Source organism: Lasioglossum baleicum, chromosome 5 (genome assembly GCF_051020765.1).
Source record: "Lasioglossum baleicum chromosome 5, iyLasBale1, whole genome shotgun sequence".
Taxonomy (NCBI): Eukaryota; Metazoa; Arthropoda; class Insecta; order Hymenoptera; family Halictidae; genus Lasioglossum; species Lasioglossum baleicum.
In genome coordinates this window covers 11251196-11273027 of record NC_134933.1, presented here as the reverse complement: position 1 = coordinate 11273027, position 21832 = coordinate 11251196, and the positions used below count along the sequence as shown (strand labels likewise).

Below are 21832 nucleotides of genomic sequence, written 5' to 3'. Positions count from 1 at the left end.
GAGATCACCGGTCTTTCAAAGTACATTTCACATCATATTTTGAAGACGACGACGTAGTAAATAGATCATTTGTGTAACAGTTAATTAAAGTTAAAATCGGTGTGCACGGATTATTATCAATGAAACGTCGATACACGAGATGGCAGTTCGTGCACGAGAGAGGTTCGTCGCTGCTTCGGCGAACATATGTTTTCGCGATACACATGTACAGGAGATCGGGGTTGGTGTTTGGGAGTGATCAAAGCTAATGGGGCAGCGAGCCATGTCGGCGTATTAATCGGTTGGTATCCCTCATACCTCTAATAGCCATCGTGTGTGGGTTGTGTGTTTCCAAAGGGCCTTAGGTGGAGGAGAGTTTCCGACGAGGAGCGAAAAAATCATCGCACCCCGATGTAGCTTCGAGGATCATCGGTGACTACAATCTTCGTCGTTGATGAACACATTTCCCCCTATTTATTAGCCCTTTGCGGCCCTGCAGAGTCTGACATGACTTATTTTTAATTGGTGCTGATGATCCCAACAATATTTTGTTGCTGTGAATTTTATGCATTTATGACAGAGACATGGTCAAATTAAATGTAAAGCAGTCGAAACATTTGGAGAATTTAGAAATGTTGATGTATTGCTGTCGTCTCATTGGAATTGCTAAGAATTTTACTTACCATGTTGGTATTAATGCATACAATTTTTATTTTGCATAAAACTCTGTTTTAACTCCTAAACACGTTTTGCGATTTCGGTCTTGCGAGTCTGACACAGCTTAAAATCATTTGGAGAAGTTAGAAATGCTGATGTATTGATATGAATTTTACATACCATTTTGCTATTAATGCATATAACTTTTATTTCGCATAAAGAACGTAAGTAGTTCCAGGAGGAACTTTATAAATACATGCACCTCATTAAGAAACTTATTAAACTCGTTAATATCTTCGGAAATAATAGGCAGAAAAAGGCAAAACAAATTCTTAGAAAGTAGAACATAGAAACGGAGATGCTACGAAGGAAAATTAAGAAACTGGAGATACCCATCACGTTTAATGAATAGTGCTCGCCAATGGAAAAAGAAAATCATCCTTCTAATTGCCTCGCTGCAACTCTGTCCGATTCCTTGTGCATCCAAATGCGTGCAGGCGTTTGCATGTTTCCAAGTGCACGCAATTAGACCAAGGATGCGTTCTTTCTGCGGTTTTAATTTGCTTTTGCACGATCCGGCGGCCAGCTGCCAGATAAACAGAGAAAAATATTTGTCGAAAGGAACCGATGAACGATTTACGATCAGTTTCGGAGGTGGAATCGGATAACAAAGGTTTTAACGTAGCCAGAAGATACGTTCGGATCAAAGATCGCGTGGAATTCATTTCATATGAGGAAAGCCTGAGTGAACGGAATCTTTGTACGAACGAGATATATTTTTTTTTTCGTCGGGGTACTTTCGTTCGGTGGAGTCTTCTTTTGAAGTTATGCACCTCGTAAAAGACAAGGCTCAGTCTCCCGGGCATTGTTCAAGAAAACATTTGCAACGCGGGCCGGCGATTTTTTGTAAATAGACTGCCAATTCGAACGGCAGCATCCCGACGTTTACTGCCTGCAGGCGATTAACCGTCCATTTTATCATTCTGTATTTCACGCTGAAGGACAATTAGTCTCATCAGTTTTTTTCTGTTACGCTGTCGACTCGTTGGCGCGGGTTTTTTATTCGTCGCCGAGAACCGAAAATAAAAATTGGCCGTGTTAATTGCAAGGTACAGGAGCCACGTGGACATTTATTTCTTTTCTTAACAATTTTAATGAGCACGGAGCAACTTAACTGCATTTTTATGTTCTGCAGTTGTTTTCGTCGTTTTGTCCGGTTTAGACTGCGGATCTCTATGTAAAATAAAGATTGCCTGCATCGATTGCAAGTAATAGAGGAGGATATTTTAATAGAGAAGAAATTATATATGGACATCTTCAATTTTAAAATTCTTCAACAATTTTGAATTTCGCATACTCAATTTTGCTATAAATGCATAAAGATCCGCAGTCTAGTCCAGTTATTTAAAAACTACGCGTAACGCGTCGATGACAATAAAAATTCACTAAATTTATTGGCTATTTCCTGGCTAAATTCTTTGAAGATAGATTTTCCTTGTCAAATATCCTACAAGTAAAATTAAGAAGTGGAATGTATAAATATAAATGCCTTTTTCAACTTTTGTTTCGATGCAGCAGGGAAATTGGTTGGTCATATCAACTGCATTATCATTTCTCGTTAATACCCTTTCAGATATTTATATTGCATTATGAAGCGAGCATATCGATACGAAATCACGTAACTCGCTAATGTTTACTGAAGCATATGAATGCAGGCTAAATTACCTTGCTATAACGATTTGAATGAGTAAACACAGCTTGTATAAACCGATTAACTAAATATCGCAGATCAATATTCACGCAGCAACGAAACAGGAATCAGTCGGTTGTTATTTCATACGTTTATTAATTCTCTAGAGTGAAAAATTTACAAACTTATATTTATATTTATATATTATATTTATACAAAATCTTCTGAGCACATTTCTTTCTATCTTGTTATTCTAGTTTTTTAATTATATCCTTATGAAATACAACTTTTCCTTTCCGGAAATGATTAAGGACAAAGTTAAGTTGTAATGAAAAAATAAGACAGAGGGTCAGCCAATATTTTTCAAGTAATTTGTTCGGATAATGGCCGCGCCTGGAGCACACTAATGGAAACGCAGCCATGTTGCTGTTTACCTTTCAGGGAGGCGTAGGAAGCCCACGCGCCGCTCTTTTTATAAAATTATTTGTGCTAACATTAATCGATGAACGTTTTGTGCAGCAGTATGGCGCAGATAAGGTCACGGTCGTTCGTTTGTTTCGACGCTGGCCTGGCTCGATATCGCATGTGGGTCATGGTTTGCCCTCTCCACGCGTTTTCCCATCGGCGAAGGATAACCCCGTGGTTTTTCTAAATCACGCCTCTGCGAAAACCCCGCACACTTCAACCCAATACATCGCCGTTAAATATGATAATAACGTCCGCCCACGACGATTCGGACGTCGCTCGTGCATCGGTCAATTAACGAGGCAAAACGATACAAAATGCAATTTCAGCCGCGCAATCGTTACCCATCAGCCTCCGGTAACTTTATACTGAAAATCTGTTCGGTATTGGTCGCCCAGTCTAATTCGATTAGCAACTATCGCTACCAACCGCTGTTTTATCGTGACTAGAAGTATTGAAACCCATCGGGACGGTCACCAAGTTTATTCCACAAAAACGGATTAATGAGATTCGTCGGCAAATTTACCCCTTACCATGGCACGATCACTTTGATGTTGTAAATATGATTTGATGTTAGAAAATATCGCATTAAACAAATTCAATATACCGTCGAATTCATTCGACGATCGTTAATCATGTTTGTATTATACATTAAACCAAAGTGGAAATCCGTGGAAGGTTCTTTTAAGCGTTTCCAGTTTATCAGAATTTTTAATGTAAAATAATTTCATTAATACATAATGTCTGTTTGGTATTTGGACTTTGAACGGATACTTTATTTGTGAAATCATTAAAAATATATAAATATGAGAATGTTCGTACGTGTATGCATATTTTCTGCACGCGTTAGTAGTATATGTCTTGTGCGGCAGATGTTGAAATCTTCGGAACGCCATCGAGCATGCGAACGAATCCGTAAATCTTCGGTTGCAGTTTATGTTTAGATAAAAGCATCAGTGCCACAGCGCACGTCACAACTATCGTATTCGAATCGTTGATAACGGGACAGAATAATGGTAAACTTTGATAAATTTATAGTTGTTGCCAGAGCGCAGACTGCGAGGAAGAAAGCCACGACGTCATGTGAGGAAAAATAGCTTTTACGTTATTTGTGACAGATGTTCGTAAAATAAACACAAAGGATATGAACAACAATTTTTAATAGAAAACGAAGACGATACAATCGTCCTATAGTTATGTTAGACACTAATTAATGCATCCATTTGAAATGGAAATTAATCATATTCCTCTTTCTGGTTTCAGAGTTTGCAGCAGCCGCGCTCGCAATCGGAACGACAACTGTCAGGTTAGTTTTCAACTTCCTAGTAAAGTTCGAATCACTATAGTTCTACAGTACGATTTTCGAATGCTCGAACTTTTAATGACAATCTGCGTTCCTCCCTGTTCCCGATCTTTAATACCAAAGTACGCATCGGTGTTGCAGGTGGCCATACTCTCCGACATAAAATGATTGCAATGTCATATTTTATTGCCTAATGAAACTATTAACTCTTTTAACCTACATCGTGCAAATAGCATAATTTATTAAACGTTGACACTTTCATTGCGATCATAAAACACGTCTGAGAATTTAGCTTTTATTTACAGTGAAAATGACTTTTACGTCGCAAATGTTACTTATTGGAACAATAAGACAATCTTGCTCGCGTGTAAATAATTTATTTCAGGTTCTAATCGTTTCTCAATGAAAGTCTGTATCCGAACCTTGTTTCTAAACGTTTTTAAATTGTTGATCATGATATGCATTAGCGTTAAAACTACCGAAAGGTCCGCTACTTTCGTGAACGGTGTCCTAATCTGCGAGCTCTGAAATATGGCGACGGTGGTTCCGCAGCACGGGCCTCGCCGTGTCCGTTTCTCCATTTTTATTTCCGCGAGGCCTCGTCTCTTTCCACGCGGAGTGATTTATTGGATCGGAGCCGAGGCAATTTGTCGCTCGCAGCGAGGATGAAAGTAGCCTTGCACATCCGCGAAACTCGCGTGGGTTAATTCTTAATATTACCCCTGGGTCAGCACGCCTCGTACCGGAAGCTTTAATTACGACGACGACGACGCTCGGAGTCGCGCCTCGAGAAAGCAATTAGCACTGGCTCGCGAACGCGTCGATAATTAATTAAACTTTCGCGATCGATTCCGCCGCTGTTTTGACCCGACCAGTCTTTCGGTGCACATGCGAGGATACAAACCATCGTTCGATGGCACGCGATGTATTTCGGGACTGCTGCATCGCGATTCTTTGATGCATTCCCGAATAGAAAGCTGACGGAAGTGTCGTCCTCCCTGAGACGACGAAAGAAGTCCTGCTGGAAATTAGGAGGAATTGAAATGTACCACCTGTAGATCTTTCTCCCTCCCTCTCTCCCTCCCTCTCTCTCTCACTCCTTTCTTAGTCTCTCGTTGTACTTGGCTTTAATCTTTGATTCGACTGAGTGGTGCGTCTTTGACTTCGGTCCGGCGTCCTCGATTGAAAATAAGAGTAGGGTAAGTATTAAACTAAGAGAATACGTTAATGGTAAAAATTGTATGTACATGTTGAAACGAAAAAGACCAGAAATATTGATGTTTAATTTTGTACGTATTCCAAGCGTGTACAATATTAAACAATATGGGAATTTCAATGTATAATAAGAATGCATTGGATATCCTAAGAGTAGGGTAGAGATTAACTGAGAGAGAGAATACTAGGACGTTAATGGTAAAAATTGTATGTGAATCTTCAAACGAAAAAAGACCAGAAATACTGATTTCTAATTATGAACGAGTTCCAAGTGTGTACAACATTAAACAATATGGGAATTTCAATTTATAATATAAAAGCATTGGATATACGCTGAGAACAAAGTTTTCTCTTTCTATATGTTTGTACGTATAATAGAAAGATAATGGTGTACGGTTCACATTGTCCCGCGATTTCTATTTATAATACAAACAAAGATGCATTTAGAGAGAGAGTTGTTTGAAAACGTCTCGTCGTTTTACCAGTTGTTGGGAGGCGGAGTGTATGATAAAACAACTCTTGCGCGCTGCAAACCAAATTATCGAAGTTTCTGTCAGCTCTTCGTCCATAGTAATTAAAAATCAATACCGCGAAGTACGTTCGAAGTCCGCGAAGTTCAAGCGCCTCAAGTCATCGTGCATCTCGTAATTTTCAATCTCCGGGCCATTCGTTCGAGTGATCATTTCGAATTGTTTAAAAAAATGTTCACTCAAGAGTGAACATTTCAATTTGTTTAAAAAAATGTTCAGTCAAGAGCGAACATTTAAAGTTGTTTAAAAAAAATGTTCACTCAAGATTAAACGTACAAACACTGTACAAATATCTGTATATCTGTTGTTCGCTGGTTTTGTTATTACTAATTGCGAGACAACACGTGTATATTTATCACTTGTCTGTATCCAGCGAGTCATTTCCTTAAACGAAAGAAGATTTATCGTTGCAAAATTACATCGGTATAGTGCATTTGTCATCTTCCGTATCGCATAATACGTCACGAGTCCTCCCCCTCGGAAGTCCACCATATTTCACGTCTTCGTTTCTTTGTTCTAAGACGTCGGAAGCATATTTCATTTTCCCACAAAAGAGAAAGGAAGTCTCTCCACTGAGGAAAACTCTCGGAATTAGTGGAAATTAGGTTAGAAAATGGCTACGTTGATTGCGGACCGTTGATTTTCCATAAAAAGCTCCCTCGGAATGTATTATTGTGTTCCGCGAGCACACGAAATTAATTAGAAATACGTTTATAAACCTCAAGGATTGTTGTATATAGAAATTCGTATGAAAAGTGGGTCAAGTCTACTTCAATAAACCACTGTTAGTGCGGTCTCTCGAAACCGTGTACAAGGTGTATTCGCATGCTAATGAATTCAGTTCCCGCATACGTAAACTATTAATCAATCAGTGATTTATACTTTTACCGTACACATATGTATATTCATTAAAACGTGCATACAGGGGAAAAAGAGTGTCTCTATGACACGGAAAGTTCTAGATTAATCATCTTTTTTTAAAAACCCGGGTAAAGTTGCGCTCGATAATTATCCGAAGGTAAGATAAAGGTTAACACGTACAAGATGGAAGATAGTGCGTGATATAATCGTATAGAAAACCAATTATTTCTAATTACCATAGTCTGCGATTTACCTTCGGTAGAAAATACGGACAGCATTTTTAATGTGTTTCCGTTACGTTAGGATATATTTATAAATAGGACGTACATTCATAACGGGTCATGAATACTAAAAACTCCGCAAACCCGAGAACGTAATTAGGCAAAAAGGTTAATGCGGTTCGTATTATTTTTGCCCCGTTTCTACGCCCATATCGCGACCACATCCGCAGCCACATGCGCAACCTAAATCGAAACGGTATGTTTCCTGTACACTTTTAATATTTCAGTAGGTAACACGATACATCGGCTATGAATCTTTTACGTCTCAAAAATATTTTAAGATATTTCTTTCACAACCCGCATGATTTTTATTCTATGTAATCATTTTTACATTGTGCTCATCAAATTGAACCTGTTTCCTTATATGTATGTATAACAGTTGAGCTTTTTACAATTTATAGAATACTGTTTTGAATAATAGTGTGACAATTTTTACTGGCGCCTCAGAGTCGCTATTCGAGTGCAAAGGGTTAACAATTCCGTACTCCTCGGGTGGGAATCCCGAGTAATTTTCTGTTCTATATATTGTAAAGTCCTCCCTACAATTTACAATTAATTGAATGGGTGTCTGGAAGAAGCTTTTGGTAGAAGCCCAATTATTTTAAATGAAGAGAGCGTTCTTTTACCTTGAAAATGCATACCTCAAATTTAGAATTAAGTTCGTCGTTTATTAAATAAGTATTTCTTAATTGACTAACGAAAGTTGCCGAAGTTATTTCCCTTTGACATGGACTATCTTTTGAGTTCCAAATAGTTCCGCAATTTTTCAAATGGGAATATATTCAGTATACATTTCCTTGTATGATGCCGTAAGAATCATTTCCACCTCTGTTCCCTTTTTCAGGAATTATTATTCTTTAAAGTGTCTCAGATACTTCAATGGATATTGATGTTTATCAAATGTACATATATTGCTATCTAAATGTTCATCAGCATTTCAAAACCAACATTTTATGAATACCATTATGGATTATCGTTTATTTATCAACTGAACATGATTTTTCAGGTAATTCCGATAATGCGACAAATCTCATAATTTGGGTACTCGCATACGACATGATTCAGGTCTTTGAAAATGAATATCTAATAAGATGAATATCTAAAATGAACAGAACATAAATGCTATAATGTAACGACTAACTCGTGAAAAGTTCACTACAGTATAGAAAGCAAAATCGAAGTTACAGAGTTTTGATCGGCGTCGCTTCGCCGACGTCGCGCGAAGGATCGTCTTAATCGAAATCGGGGATCGCAGCGTCGCAAAGGTGCGCTCGTATCGAGCAGGTGATTTGATCAGTTCCTTGGGGTAAAAAAGTCGGAGACGCTTGCGCTGCGGCGGTGACGGCGGCGGCGACGGTGGCTTTCGTCTCGTCGGCCAATGGAACACGGTGCCAGTCGTCGCTATCACGGGCACCGCGGCGCTGGCCGCAGTTCACCAAGCGGCGTCCACGCGACTCGCGACGCGACGCGCCGCGTCTTGGTCCTCGAAGCCTACGAAACCCTTGCGGAACCCTTGCGGAAAGCATTGATGCGATCGGCCCCGCGCCAACGGACCCTCTACGAATAACCCTCGCCGCCCTTCGTCGCGCGAAGGGATCAGAAACCGGAAACTCTCTTCTCTTGTCCGCGTGCTCGTGTGCGCGATCGTCGAACGGACCCGATAATGTTCATGTTAGGTATCAATCGTTTCAGTGCTCGTTCCTTCGACAAACATCAACGAGGATAATTGATCGACAAAGGGTACGCAGCGAGTGCATTCAATCGCAAGTCAAACTCTCTCTCTATTGTTTCCGGATACTATCCGACTCGTGGGAACACCGTTTTCGTCTTTCAACGACTAATTCGTTACACTCCGTGACGAATCAGGCTCGTTAGTGGGTGGCTAGATCGTGAAACACTACTTTTGTCGGGGCAATTGTTCTGATTGATCTGGTAATTGCGTCGCTAATGTGTCCAAGTCTGTTTTCCTTCTCATGTTTGATAATAATCGAACTTGTTAACAAAGATATTCTGTGCGATATTAAAAGGAGTTATGAGTTTGTGCCGGTGGTTCTGATATGTGCGATCTACACACTTGCAAATCGATAATGAAGTTCCGAACGAAACTGTATTTTTCATGAAATTATTTCTGGTAATTTGAAATTGAATGGTTTTCAGCAGTAAGTAGATGCTCAGTTACATTCTAACCGGATAAAGCTCGATTTTTTGGTCGTTTACCGGAATGCAAATTTCCATAAATTTACATAGAAATCTGCGGTCTGAACGTTTCCTTTTATCTCGTGTGGTCCTGGAACTGCTTGAACTCGTGATTCACGTAATTGAGTATAATTTATTGAATAAGATACCGTGCTCCTTTTTTTGCCAGTTGAGAAATGATTTTTTACTGTTCGTGTGGTAATATGGAAGTGCGAGTGAATGTTCTGTGTCTTGATTTTGCGCGCCAATTTCTCTGGAACGACCACGCATTCGGGGATATCTACACTGGATTTAGTTTCACTGGAGAAGTTTATTGAGATCGTATTATTTATTCTTAATAAGCGTTTTTTCTATCGTAAGTTTCTTTAATATTCATGAAAACGATATAAAATTCGTTCATTGTTAAAAGTCACTGGTTTATACATGCCTAAAAGTGACTCGACATCGGAGAAAGAAAAATGTAAATGAAACGGATTTTTATATGTATTTGGTTCTTCTTTTACTTATTTATTTTCTTATATTGTAGTTAAGAACAAATATAAATTACAACAAAGTTGGAGGGCTATATTTAATATAATTAGTAAAGAAAATTGTGTAAAATAAGTAGCAGTCAAGGAACTGTCCTTTGAAGTAAATTTCAAAGTTGTTGGCAATAAAATTGAAAAATAATTCAGAGTGCAAAGAGTTAACAGAGAAGGATATCATTAAGAAAACTACGAGACAAGTATGTATGTGTTCGTCGATGACGAGACGACCTACATATTTATAGGTTCATCGTGTATCTAGTCAATCAATGGATTTATTCATTAAGAAAGAATTTTTAATTCTTCGATCTTTTACGCGGACTCGGTAGAATCTCGTAACTACTTTGAATAGGATTTCTCATTGACGTAGCTATTAATCATTTTCTACTGCTCAATCATGATATGTTACCTAGCATAATTACGAAAAAGTCATCAATCAATCTAATGGAGATTATCAATTTTCTCCAGTTCTTTGTAGAATCATCGATATTTTATAAGGACGTTTATGCACAAACTTTCTCTATTTTTCCTTTTAGCCGAGCGGATCGTAATAACACGGGATAATAAGACTCGCTGATAATTCATAACACATAATTTGTTCGAAAATTGGGTCATCACAGTTCATCATCTGTTGACATTCCAAAACTGTTCACACATTATTAGCGCACAAACGCTGAACTTGTTATCACGCAACATACATACACATATATCATCAATATCATCGATCAATGTCTGTCAGATATGTGGCTCATACTTAAAATCCATTAACCCGATAATTAACTCCGATGCGAAATTGTCGCTCCTATTCCAGCCAATTTTCCTTCGAATGTATCATTTCTCTCTGATTCGAAAAATTCGATAATCGTCGTCCATCGTGTCGTTCAGAATTATTCTTGTTTGTAGCTTCATTTGTTAAATATTTATTAAAAGGGGCGAACTATTTACTCGAATTAACCGGAAGCGGTTAAGGATTCATTGAAAAATCTGCCAGGGATTGTGAAGAGACGGGATTTCGATTTTCCGATCTTTTCGAAAGACGGCGGTGTCACATTAGATTTTTCGCCGACGTTAAAAGCAGTCTGGCTGCCAGAGTTAAAACACATTAGCCGAAGTATCGGAGCTGTTCTCGCGGTTATAAACTATTCATCACGACCGGGACGCGAAGTCAAACAGTCGCAGACTTTATTGACAGATGGAACGGTGAATTTTACAAAATTCATCCGCCGGTGATTCCCGTCCCGCTCCACTTGCGTTTCGTTCTAATTATTCATCGGCTATCTCGTCCGCTTCCTGTTAGCCGGTCGCGACGTTTATTAAGTTTTCTCGAGAGCGGTTTTGCTATCGCCGCCATGGTAGATTCGTTTCGCGCGGTGGCTAAATACCACGTGGAAATTCGTCTGTCAAGCTGACATTCCCAACTTCGAAATGCCCTAGCTTGTCCGTCAATTCGTGTCTTGAAATCCTGCACCTTCATTCGAAACGAATAGATTACGTCGAGCGAGACGTTTTTTCGTCTCGTGGCGAAATATTGGAAACAATAAATTCCTGCTGGCGGTTTCAATTCATAATATCTTAACTCGATCATTAAATATTTCTTCCAACCCATGTATATGATTCTTTAAATTTGGTAGATATGAAATTGATAGAATGCTTCATACAATACTAAGGGCTAAAATTCATTACTAGACTACGAATTTCGTGCATTTATAACAAAATGAATGGACGAACTTTGTAATAGTTCGGTACTATCGAATTTAACACTGAACCTACCACTGTCGGTCAAATGATCGATTTCATACTTTTCATCTTGCAATTATTGAAATTATAAATTTCTTCATCTAACCACATACTGCAATAAAAATTGCACAAAACCTAGATAAACAGAGCCTTGTCAATTTTGTAAGCTGAAACACTTGAATCGCTTTTAGTGCTCAGTAGGTTTAGTGTTAATAATTGGACATTTCACACAACAGCTATTTTTCATCCTTTCGTATTATACTATAGAATCGAATATTGATTTTCAATAATACAGGAGAGACAATGCTTCACTTACTCCCGAAAATATTATGTCGATTGTACTTGTTAAAAATTCGCATATTATATCTTGATCACCTATCGATAATTTTCCAAAAATACACGGGAACATTAATGTTTTAACGGGAACATAAGCTTTTAATGAAGAAATAAATTGTATATATCAGACAGCAATGTTGTAAATGTATATTATGGTTTCAAATCACCATATCAGAAGTTCTTGCCTGTATTAGATGAAACAAACCAGTTCCGACTAAACAGGAACCCAAACAGAAAACAAATAGCTTATTAAACTTGCAGTAGAAACCAGAGAGCTGTGCATCATAAGCTTCACACGACGTTATGCTGCACATCAGGAAACGAGGTCTAATATCTACGCATTCAATGTTTATTCAATCGTACTTCTCGAGAATATTTTATAGATGATCGCTATTACCGTGCTTCATGTGCGAACCTTTGAACTTTGCCAAGATATTTGTTCGAAACATGCTCTTATCGGGGAAGGTAGCGTCTCATTGAAATTCAATTTCCCACCTACGTGGCATTTCGTGGAACTAAACTGTAATGCATATTCCATATATGCTAGGTAAAATCGATTTATACGAAAAAACGATCCACACCGACCGCGAACGAAAATAAAAACGTTCTGCAGCCATCGCGATAAACGGAAACTATTAAAAAAGCTCACCTGTTTATTCTTGTCTGTTGTTTGTGGGAAATCAATTAAAAAGAACGACAGCATATCAATTCGATTATCAAATTGACTTTATTCCAATTCCTTATCCCAATATTACACACAGAGTACCGAATTTATTTATTAATTTTCCGTAAAGTCGCCTTTGTATTTTCAATATTCCTTTTCAATATCCTTATCCCAATATTACACACAAAGAACCGAATTTATTTATTAATTTTCCGTAAAGTCGCCTTTGTATTTTCAATAATTCCTAAATACACAACCGAAAATAGTTTCGACCCCGGTAGCTATAGTGTTCACCTAGACCTTTCAGCTACTGTATGCCATTATAATTGCTTTCGGCTACGTCATTGTTTAAAACAGTATGCCACGATGTTATTGTTCTCCCACTGGAAACCACGTATATTATGCGCGCACCTTGGCAACGTCCGTTTAAATGTTTTATATAATAACTATTTTATGCATTTGCAGCAAGATAAGTGGAATACAGAGCTACGAAGTTATTCAAAAACTTTGAACATTTTTATTCTCCATAAAATGAGTTGATTGTGATATCAGATGAGACAAAATTTGCTTTTTAATTTATTAAAACCACTAAAAGAAGAAATAGATTTTTATTTCAGTCCTGTTTCTCACAGTTGGCGCAGAACATTTTAGTTTGCATAAAATCCACAGTCTAATAATGACCGATGATTTGATTTTTATATCAGATGAGACAAAATTTGTTTTTGACGAAGATTTTCGTGTGGAATCCCAGATGACGTTTCATAACAATACCGAATTAGGATCGATCTCGCGATCGCAGCGTCGAGATAACGCGGTTATTGTTCGACCGGGGAAGTGTTTAATCTTGCCATTAGCCACGATCGAAGCAGCCCTGTCCGTGTACAGTCGATAGAGAAACGCGTCGGATTCGATGTTCCCCGGCATTGTCTCGCACCGTGATCCCTACTTTGGTCAGCTGCAGCCGGAAAATTGCCGGGGGAACCTCCAACTCCGCTTTGACAAATTGAAACTAGGTCACTCGATCGCGGGAAGCTGTTTCCCGTTGTTATCCGATGGGACCGTGGCTACGCCAATTTTCAGAGGAGACATACCACTTTTACTCGACGGTTTTGGAAATTCTCACATGTCGTTAGCGTACCTGCTAGTTTCACCGGTAGGCGGAAGTAGCCGCGTTTCCTGCTGTTTCCCATGGGACAAAAGAGACATTGTTTCTCCGAGTGAGATTACCTTGTGCTTTAATGAGGATTTAATTTAATTCTGTGAATTTAAACCGATAATCGACAACATAGTTTCTCTGTTGAAAACTTTAATGTCACTAGCCTGTGGATATTTATGCAAAACGAAAACTGTCTGTATTCGCTGCAAAATACATACACACATTTCTGAATTTTCTTAATAAATTTAGTAGACTCCCACATGCAGCGAAAAAATTCTGCTGATTTTTATGCAAAACGAAAACTGTCTGCATTTGTTGCAAAATACAGGGGAGGGCTACACACACATTTCACCATGAGGATTTAATTTCATTGTGTGACTTTAGACCGATAATTTACAACAAAGTTTCTCTGTTGGAAACTTTAATGTTGTCACTAGCCTGTGGATATTTATGCAAAACGAAAACTGTCTGTATTCGCTGCAAAATACATACACACATTTCTGAATTTTCTTAATAGATTTAGTAGACTCCCACATGCAGCGAAAAAATTCTGCTGATTTTTATGCAAAACGAGAACTGTCTGCATTTGTTGCAAAATACAGTGGAGGGCTACACACACATTTCTTAATTTTCGTAGACTCCCGCATGAAATACTGATGCAACTTCTACAGCAGTGTGATTGCACAGTCACTTTAAGCAAAGAAATTAATTAATTAATCGCAACTCACTGTATTCTAGACTGTTGTGTCGATATTTGAAAATATTCTTGGGGGAGGTTTCATGCCCCCTATTGTTCGGGAAAGTTCAAGACTGTTTAGAGCAGGTTTTATTAATAAATTTTACGATATTGCGTATTTAGAAACAGTCTCGTTAATGTTCTAAACGCTCCTCCGAATACCAGTGAATCAGCGCTGGAATCAGCGTCCGCTAATTTTATACCGAAGGGGCTCGGTCCCTTCGAAACGATTACACTTTCGAGAAATTTATATTTTCGTCGCGATGGAGGGCTATTTTTATCCGTTTGATCGTCCCACCGGTTTAGTTCATTCCTGGCGTGTTCCTGCGTTCTTCGCGTCGACCCCGTTAGCGTTTTGAAGGGCCGTCAATCTTCAATTCATTTACTTTATTCTATACCAGCGAGCGCGTCGGATCAATTCGAACAGCAATGTAAACGTTCAGCGTTTCATGATGCATTAATTAAAACGTCGATTCACAATATTCCTTTGCAAGAAGTTTATTGCCTATTACGTAATAGACGCGTCTTTGGAACAGTGAGCGGATTAGAAGAAACTTTATGATCAATTTTATGGTTGGGAATGATAGAGTGATGCTGTTCGTGTGTGTTATTAAATTGTATGAATTTCATAAGTGGTATTACACTCTTATTAATTGAAGTAGTATATGAATCTCTATCAAGTCGTTTCTCAGCGAGGTTTCAACAGATCAGTAGAAGATGATTATTTCTCAAGAATTAGAGCAGGCCTGATGGGCAGTGATATTTTTCTTTTATTTAATTGACACAATAAAATTTTTTAAAATCTTTTGTAATCTGTAATATACCTATTTTTCAGGACAATTAGCATAGTAATTAATTGAACTAAATTTAAAATGAAGTTTTTTCTGACCGAGGCATCAACAAATCAACAGATCACCTGTTGGGCAGTGATATAAATAAATTGAACACAAATTTTTTGAAATCTTTTATAATTAGTAATTTATCTATTTTTCTAGACAACTAGCCTAGCAATTAATTCAATTAAATTAGAGGGGAGGATAAACATTTTTGTTAGAACATGTCTCTACGAAGCTTGTTATTTCGAGTACAATATTCCCGTTATTCCGAAAGTCAGAATTAATCGGCGGGGTTTCTGATGTATCCGTTCGACTATTTTCCAAAAAACGGATTAGCCTGGTGACAAAGTGACAATTGGATCGTAATTTATTAGCAAGTTCTGGTCGTCCAACCAGAAACGTGTGTCCGTTGAACAGCCGCTCCGACTGACGATTTCACAAGCGTGGCCGATTAGACAACCAGTTTTACCGGCTTATAAACAATCCGTACGAACGATAGCGTTTAATCGAGCATTCTCGGCACCTGTCTCAACCGTTATAAATAATAGGAAAAGAAAGTATTTGGCACGGTGGCGTTCGGTACACCTCGCAAACCGACGACACCATGAATATTAATAAACCGTCCGGCAATTAGTTTCACTGAAAATTAACGTCCGCGGGATTTCTATCCGTTAATTACCGTCAGGCTTCGGCGATGTTTAAAATTCGGTTGTAATTATCAATGGAAACCTCAGGAACGGTTTCTGCGCAATCGTTTCAAGGCTGCGGACATTCTCTATCCAGATCAACTTTTTTCCCTTTCCGGTCCCCGTTATCGGAAAACACGAGGTGTTATACGTTACCGTGTCTCGCCTGGTTCCGCTCTCAAGTATGTAGAATAAAGAAAAACACGCGAGTTGTCGATAAGCTAATCTCCCTGTAAGCTGTAATCGTTCTTTATCGATCGCGAGATTTTTCGCGTGTCCATGTGTCGGATGGGACATGCTCGGTGAAATCGGACAATAGGATTGGCAGTCTGTCGCGAATCGCCAACAATATACATACAGGGTGTGTCTATCTTATTCAATCTTTCATGACAAAACTCAGAATAATATAGTTAGGAGCAAAACTGGTCATACACACTTTAAGTCGGAATAACTTTTTTGCGAATGGACCAAACGACTTCAATTTCTCTGTAAGGCTAGAAGAATTAGTTCAATAAATGACGTCTAAAAAATGTGTTGAAAAAATGCATTTGGTCGGAATTGTGAAAAACAATAGTAAAAATTGAGTTTTGCGACATTTTTAGCTGTGCCGATAACGAAAATTTAAAAGATATGTTTGGTCAACTCGTATAAATTATATAAGTTCTGAAAATTTCATTGAAATTGGTTAATTGGTTCACGAGTTATAAACGATCAAAAGTGATAAAAATTGCAATTTTTCAAGATTTTCGGCCTTTTAACCACTTTTGATCGTTTCTAACTCGTAAACCAATTAACCAATTTCAATGAAATTTTCAGAGCATATATAATTTATACGAGTTGACCAAACACGTCTTTTAAATTTTCGTTATCGGCCCAGCTAAAAAAGTCGTATAAATCAATTTTTACTATCTACAATTCCGACCAAGTGCATTTTTTCAACATATTTTTTAGGCGTCATTTACTAAACCTTACACTTAAACTAAGCCTGACAGGGAAATTTAAAGTGTGTGTGATCGGTTTTGCTCATAACTGTACAATACTGTACATCTATCAATAGAGAGAATATTTTATGAAAATAATGTGGCACCCTATATATTTTTTTGAATATTTTTGTAGAGTAGTTACGATCATTTATTCTGGAGATACATTCATGCTTTCAGACACAAATATCACGAGATTTATACTAAATTAATAATAGTAGTAATAAATAGTAAAATCATTAAAAGAATTTCGGAATATTTACACATTAGTTTCAACCTATTGGGCATATTAAAAAAGAAAATGAATGTCCATGTTGTACCATTTAGTTGAAAATTAAGGTACAAGATTTAAGTACAAGAGGTACAAAATTCGAAGCCAGCATAAAGATCTCTAATAATCACATTCGATTGGAGTGCTAGATCGACAGGAAAAATGGTCGATAAGGATCGAGAGCTTAATCCGCTGGCCATAGACAACAATTAGCGAGTACCGGTGCGACAAGCGTAAGCAATTAAGGGATCGAAAATTTTACAGGAGTAGAATACTACCCCGGAAGTGTCGAGTCAGAGTGAACAACCGCTAATAGCTTCCTCCGTGTCTGTCCGAGCGCCGGTGACAATGTGACAAAGACTTGTTCAGCAAACGGTGCTCGAGAAAGTGACGGTAATTTGCATAAACTGCGCAGCTCGTTTTAATTTTGTTGGGCCGATCGTTTCACCCGAGCGTCGCCCGCGATGAAAATTGAACGTTGGAAACCCGTGTAAACGGGCAGCTTCTGGCCCGAGAGCTCGGCCCGAGCTGTAAACGCGGAATGAATTATTCAATGCGCCGCTAATGACGATATTAACGACGTTGCTAATCTCTGCGAATGGATTGAAAATTTTCCGCGAGCGGACAAGCTCGATATAAGATTCTTACCTGAACGATTAGGATTTTTGATCTCGCTGATAGTCCCGTTAGGATGCAAAAGCGGCGCATAAATTATGATTATCTGGCAACTATCGTCTGTACTATTTTCAATCATGAAATTACCGAGGCGAGTAAAATTTAGATGACAAACATTTTGTCATGATATTCATGGTTAAATTTTAACCATTTTTTTTATGGAAAAATGATCAATTTCAGAGATCGATGGAGTTATGTAACTTTTTAATAAGGTACATTTAAAATGTAAACTGTAAAATGTTTTTAAAAAAGGCGAAATTGCAAATAATAATTTATAATCTATATATAGAAGTAGAACGTTAGAAAGTAGAAATTCAAATTTTTATACGAAAAATAAAAATTTTCTTTGCCTCTTGGGAAATTATTAACCGTCCTTCGTGGTCAAAGTTAGAACTTCTACTTTCGAAAACTCATTTATCTATTACCACGATAATTTATAACGTGGGCCCTTTTTTAAAAAACATTTCACAGTTTACGTATTGAATGTAATCTCTGAAAGAAGGGATTATTGATCATTTTTCTCATAAATCGACAGCACAAGCTAAAAGACAACGTTAATCGCCAAGCGAAACTTCTTTACCAACGTTAAAAGCTGCTTCCATAGCATCCAGTAACGGAATTAGTTTATGGTAGAGGATTTGCCACCTGATTAAATATAGTTAACCGAGTTTCCCGGATTTAAAGCGATTGTGAGCCGGTGTACGCACGTTAAACTCGGGGTCGCGAAATCGTTAGGCAAATTACGAAAGGAGCACGGTGGAAGTTTGTTAGTCCGCGAGTTAGGTATCCACAAAGTATATTGCATTAAAGGCGCAGTCCATCCTCCACATTTTTATGCGGATCCGATTAAGCTAATTACGCCGAGCCCACGAAGTACCGAGTTCCTTTGGTTTTTCTTTTCTATACTGAACTTTCAATCTTTTCTCTACTCTTTGATTTTTCAATTAATACGAGTTTCCAATAATAACTTAATATACCCAACAAATTCTCATTAAAACGTCCTTTGATAAAGCTTTCCTTTGATTCATCATGCAGAAAACAGAACGAAATCATAAAGCAATTACAAAGCCAATGATTATGAGAATATAACCCATTTCGTAATTGGATAAATGGTATTCAAATATACATTCTGAATTCTGTATAAAATCGTCGTCGTTCCTGCTTCACTTGTTCATTGTTACAACAGTAACCTGTAATTGTCAATCGGGTGCGCCTGGAAACGAGGTTTCTCATTTCCCACCGGTAACGCAAAATAGAAAAACAAGATTTCTCGTTTCTCCTCGATAACGTGCTAATATTCGTGCAGTTCTCTCCAACATTTCTTGGAAGTGCTCGAACCTTTGTCTCTATTTCATTCACACCGAATGTTTCTCACGCTCATCTCCGATGGCCCCAAGAGGAGAGCAAAGTGAAGAGAGATGACAGCCGGCAATTTTCAGAAACATGTCTACGTGTCTCGATAATATTCGCAATTTGTAAATTAATGTCCAAAAATTCGAATTCCATTCTCTCATTTTTTTAATTCGTAGCTCTTCTTCTGCAAGACATTTTTTGAATCCTTGATGCTTCAATTGTACATTATTGATCATTTCTAGGCTGTAGTTCTTTCTGCAAAGCAAATATTTTCTATTATAACTTGAAAATTAAACATTTCTTCCGATCTAGAATAATTCCATTGTATACGATTTACTTAAATGTTTAGTAATTTAGTAATTGATGCTAGAAAATAACTGTTAGCGGGTTAAATGAGAACGTGTTCTTTTCAATAATTTTAATAAGTCAGCTCTGACGTAGCAATATTTCTAAAGATGGATTTTTGAAGAGAACCAGTTATTCAGCATTTTCTATTAATTACTAATGTCTATAACAACGTACATGTTCCAGCCAACGTATGTTTAGGTAAAGTATGCACGTAAGAAACCGTGAAATTATAGTATTTTCGAGGAAATAATTTTCCCGCGACGCACGAACCGCCGTTTTAGGAGCTACTTGATTTATCACGACGTTTCCCCTCAGCGAAACGTTCGGATAGACGTCTCGAGTTTTCACAATCTTCCTCGGCAGGAGGTCAATATTTGACAGAAAGTAATACGCAGCCATATTCGTGTCTTTTCGGTGCCATAAATCCCCGGGCAGCGGAAACGGCATTCCGCGTTTCGCTTTCCGATATTCTACCGCTCGTCGACATCATATTTTCTGGTTCGCAAACGGACACGTCTAGCCATGCGGCTCGTGTGTTTTTCCCTCGGACAAATTTGCCCGTTGGTCAAAGGCTGAACGATTGGCAGGTAAATAAAACGTCGAACTGTTTCGGCGGACGAAGGAACACGGTCTGACATTAGAAAAATGATCGTTGAACTGAAAAAACGAACTGGATGATCGATAGCATCACAAAGGAAACAGACCTTCCTTTTCCAGGAAGTTAAAATATAAATTCTTTTCGGTTTATTCTGTTAGAGCATTGGTGTACGTGTTTCGCTGTGCGTTTACTTTTCATTAATTTTACCCTGCTAAAGAAAACATGAGAAATCGATGTGGTTGTTAATCTAATTGAAGAGTGCTTCTTCGTTAATAAAATACTCTTTTGATGCTGCACTCGCTGCGTATATTTTGTCGACATTACTCTTTCCCAAGTGCCCCGAGTGAAAAAGACCCTTTAAATGAATTTTTCCCTGGTTCCAGTTAAGCCGGAAAGTGTGCTAGAACTAATTTGGAACTTCATTTAATTTCTTTCAAGCCGACCGACTTACGAGAAATTAAAGATAAAGAAAGCACACAGCAAGAAAGTTTCCAGTGGACGCAGAAACGCGCACGAAACCTCCGGGATATAATGCAATAAGGAATCCCTGCGCACCTGTTGCGAGCACAGCTTCATCCCAGAGGAGAGCTCTCTTCATCTTCGCAGATCTCTTCAAAGAGCACTACAGACACTCTGCGAATGACCGTATTAAAATATTGCTGCCTTTGCAAACAGAGACGAATAAATTGCACCGCGCGAAGATTTATTAACGCGAATCGCCTGGTTCGCTAGGAAAGAGTCCCAAAAGTGAACTTGACATTACCAGTAAATCATAGCAATTTTCCAGAGTGCGCCTGACTTAACAGAGGAATGAAAGTTAGTTGAAGATCACTAACGAAGGAACCTGATATATATATTTTTAATCAGCTGTAAGGAATTGTGATTGAAGTTTCACGGTACAAGCGAGATCAAATCCAAAGTAAGTGTTGCTTTCCTACTGTTTAAACAAGATGTTGTTCGATGCAGTCTAGTGGAAACGATAAAGGTGCCCACGACGAAAACGTGGAAACGATAATCTGAAGTACCACTGCAACAAGTGGGCAATTCTTCAAGAAACACACGGAAAGCCTGTGCAGAACTCGCTCGTACGCGTGAAGTGGCACAAACACACCGCGAATTAATTGCCTAGACTGAAATTTATATGTCCCAATGTACCTCTATTTTTTAAACCACCTGCACCCCGAAATACAATGTTCGAAATAACGTCGTAATAGTTGTATCTGTTGAGTAATTACGAAGCGAAGGATCTAGTGACGCGATAAGAGAATTTTATGACCATTTTGTAGCTCCTCTCCGTTTCTTAATAACGGAGATATTAATTGAAGAAAATTACGAGGTCTGAAAGAGATGTTCGTATAGTGAGAAGCAAGAATTATTTCTGCTGGTGTCTGTCATCATCTCGTCAAGTGAAAGTGTGTAACTTGACGCCAAACTGGAGGCGACGAAGGTAAAACTAAGTAAAATCTATCGGAAAATGTCGACCGAGGAAGCTCGGCCATCCACTCCTGCAAGTTCTGGGCCAATCGACGAATCCGGACACGCAACCGGCAGAAGAATGTCGCACTTCAAGGAGTACAAGTTCTTCCGCAGCTTCAGCGCGAAGGTGGAAAACTGGCCGATGCGAAAGGCAGAGGCGCTATGGCGTCGTATGCGGGAACGGAAGATCGCAGGTGAGCCACCATGAATTTCATTAGGCTGATACACGAGAAGGCGATTTGTTTTTCTCGTGTGGCGTTCGCCGTATCGTGTTGCGTA

General features: G+C 38.4%; 2 protein-coding genes across 3 annotated transcripts in view; both read left to right on the top strand.

The window, feature by feature from the left end:
* Positions 1 to 21832, top strand: part of Cv-c (RhoGTPase activating protein) — a 339069-nt gene that overhangs the window by 125385 nt on the left and 191852 nt on the right. Inside the window, exon 8 of the mRNA XM_076423653.1 lies at positions 4055 to 4097. Coding sequence (XP_076279768.1) covers positions 4055 to 4097 — 43 coding nt within the window. The remainder of the gene's footprint in view (positions 1 to 4054; positions 4098 to 21832) is intronic.
* The window catches only part of LOC143208820 (uncharacterized), a 93598-nt gene continuing 75871 nt past the window's right edge, over positions 4106 to 21832 (top strand). For both annotated transcript variants that reach the window (XM_076423665.1, XM_076423664.1), the window contains exon 1: positions 4106 to 21747. In XM_076423665.1, the coding sequence (XP_076279780.1) occupies positions 21552 to 21747 (196 nt within the window). In that variant the 5' untranslated portion in view covers positions 4106 to 21551. The remainder of the gene's footprint in view (positions 21748 to 21832) is intronic.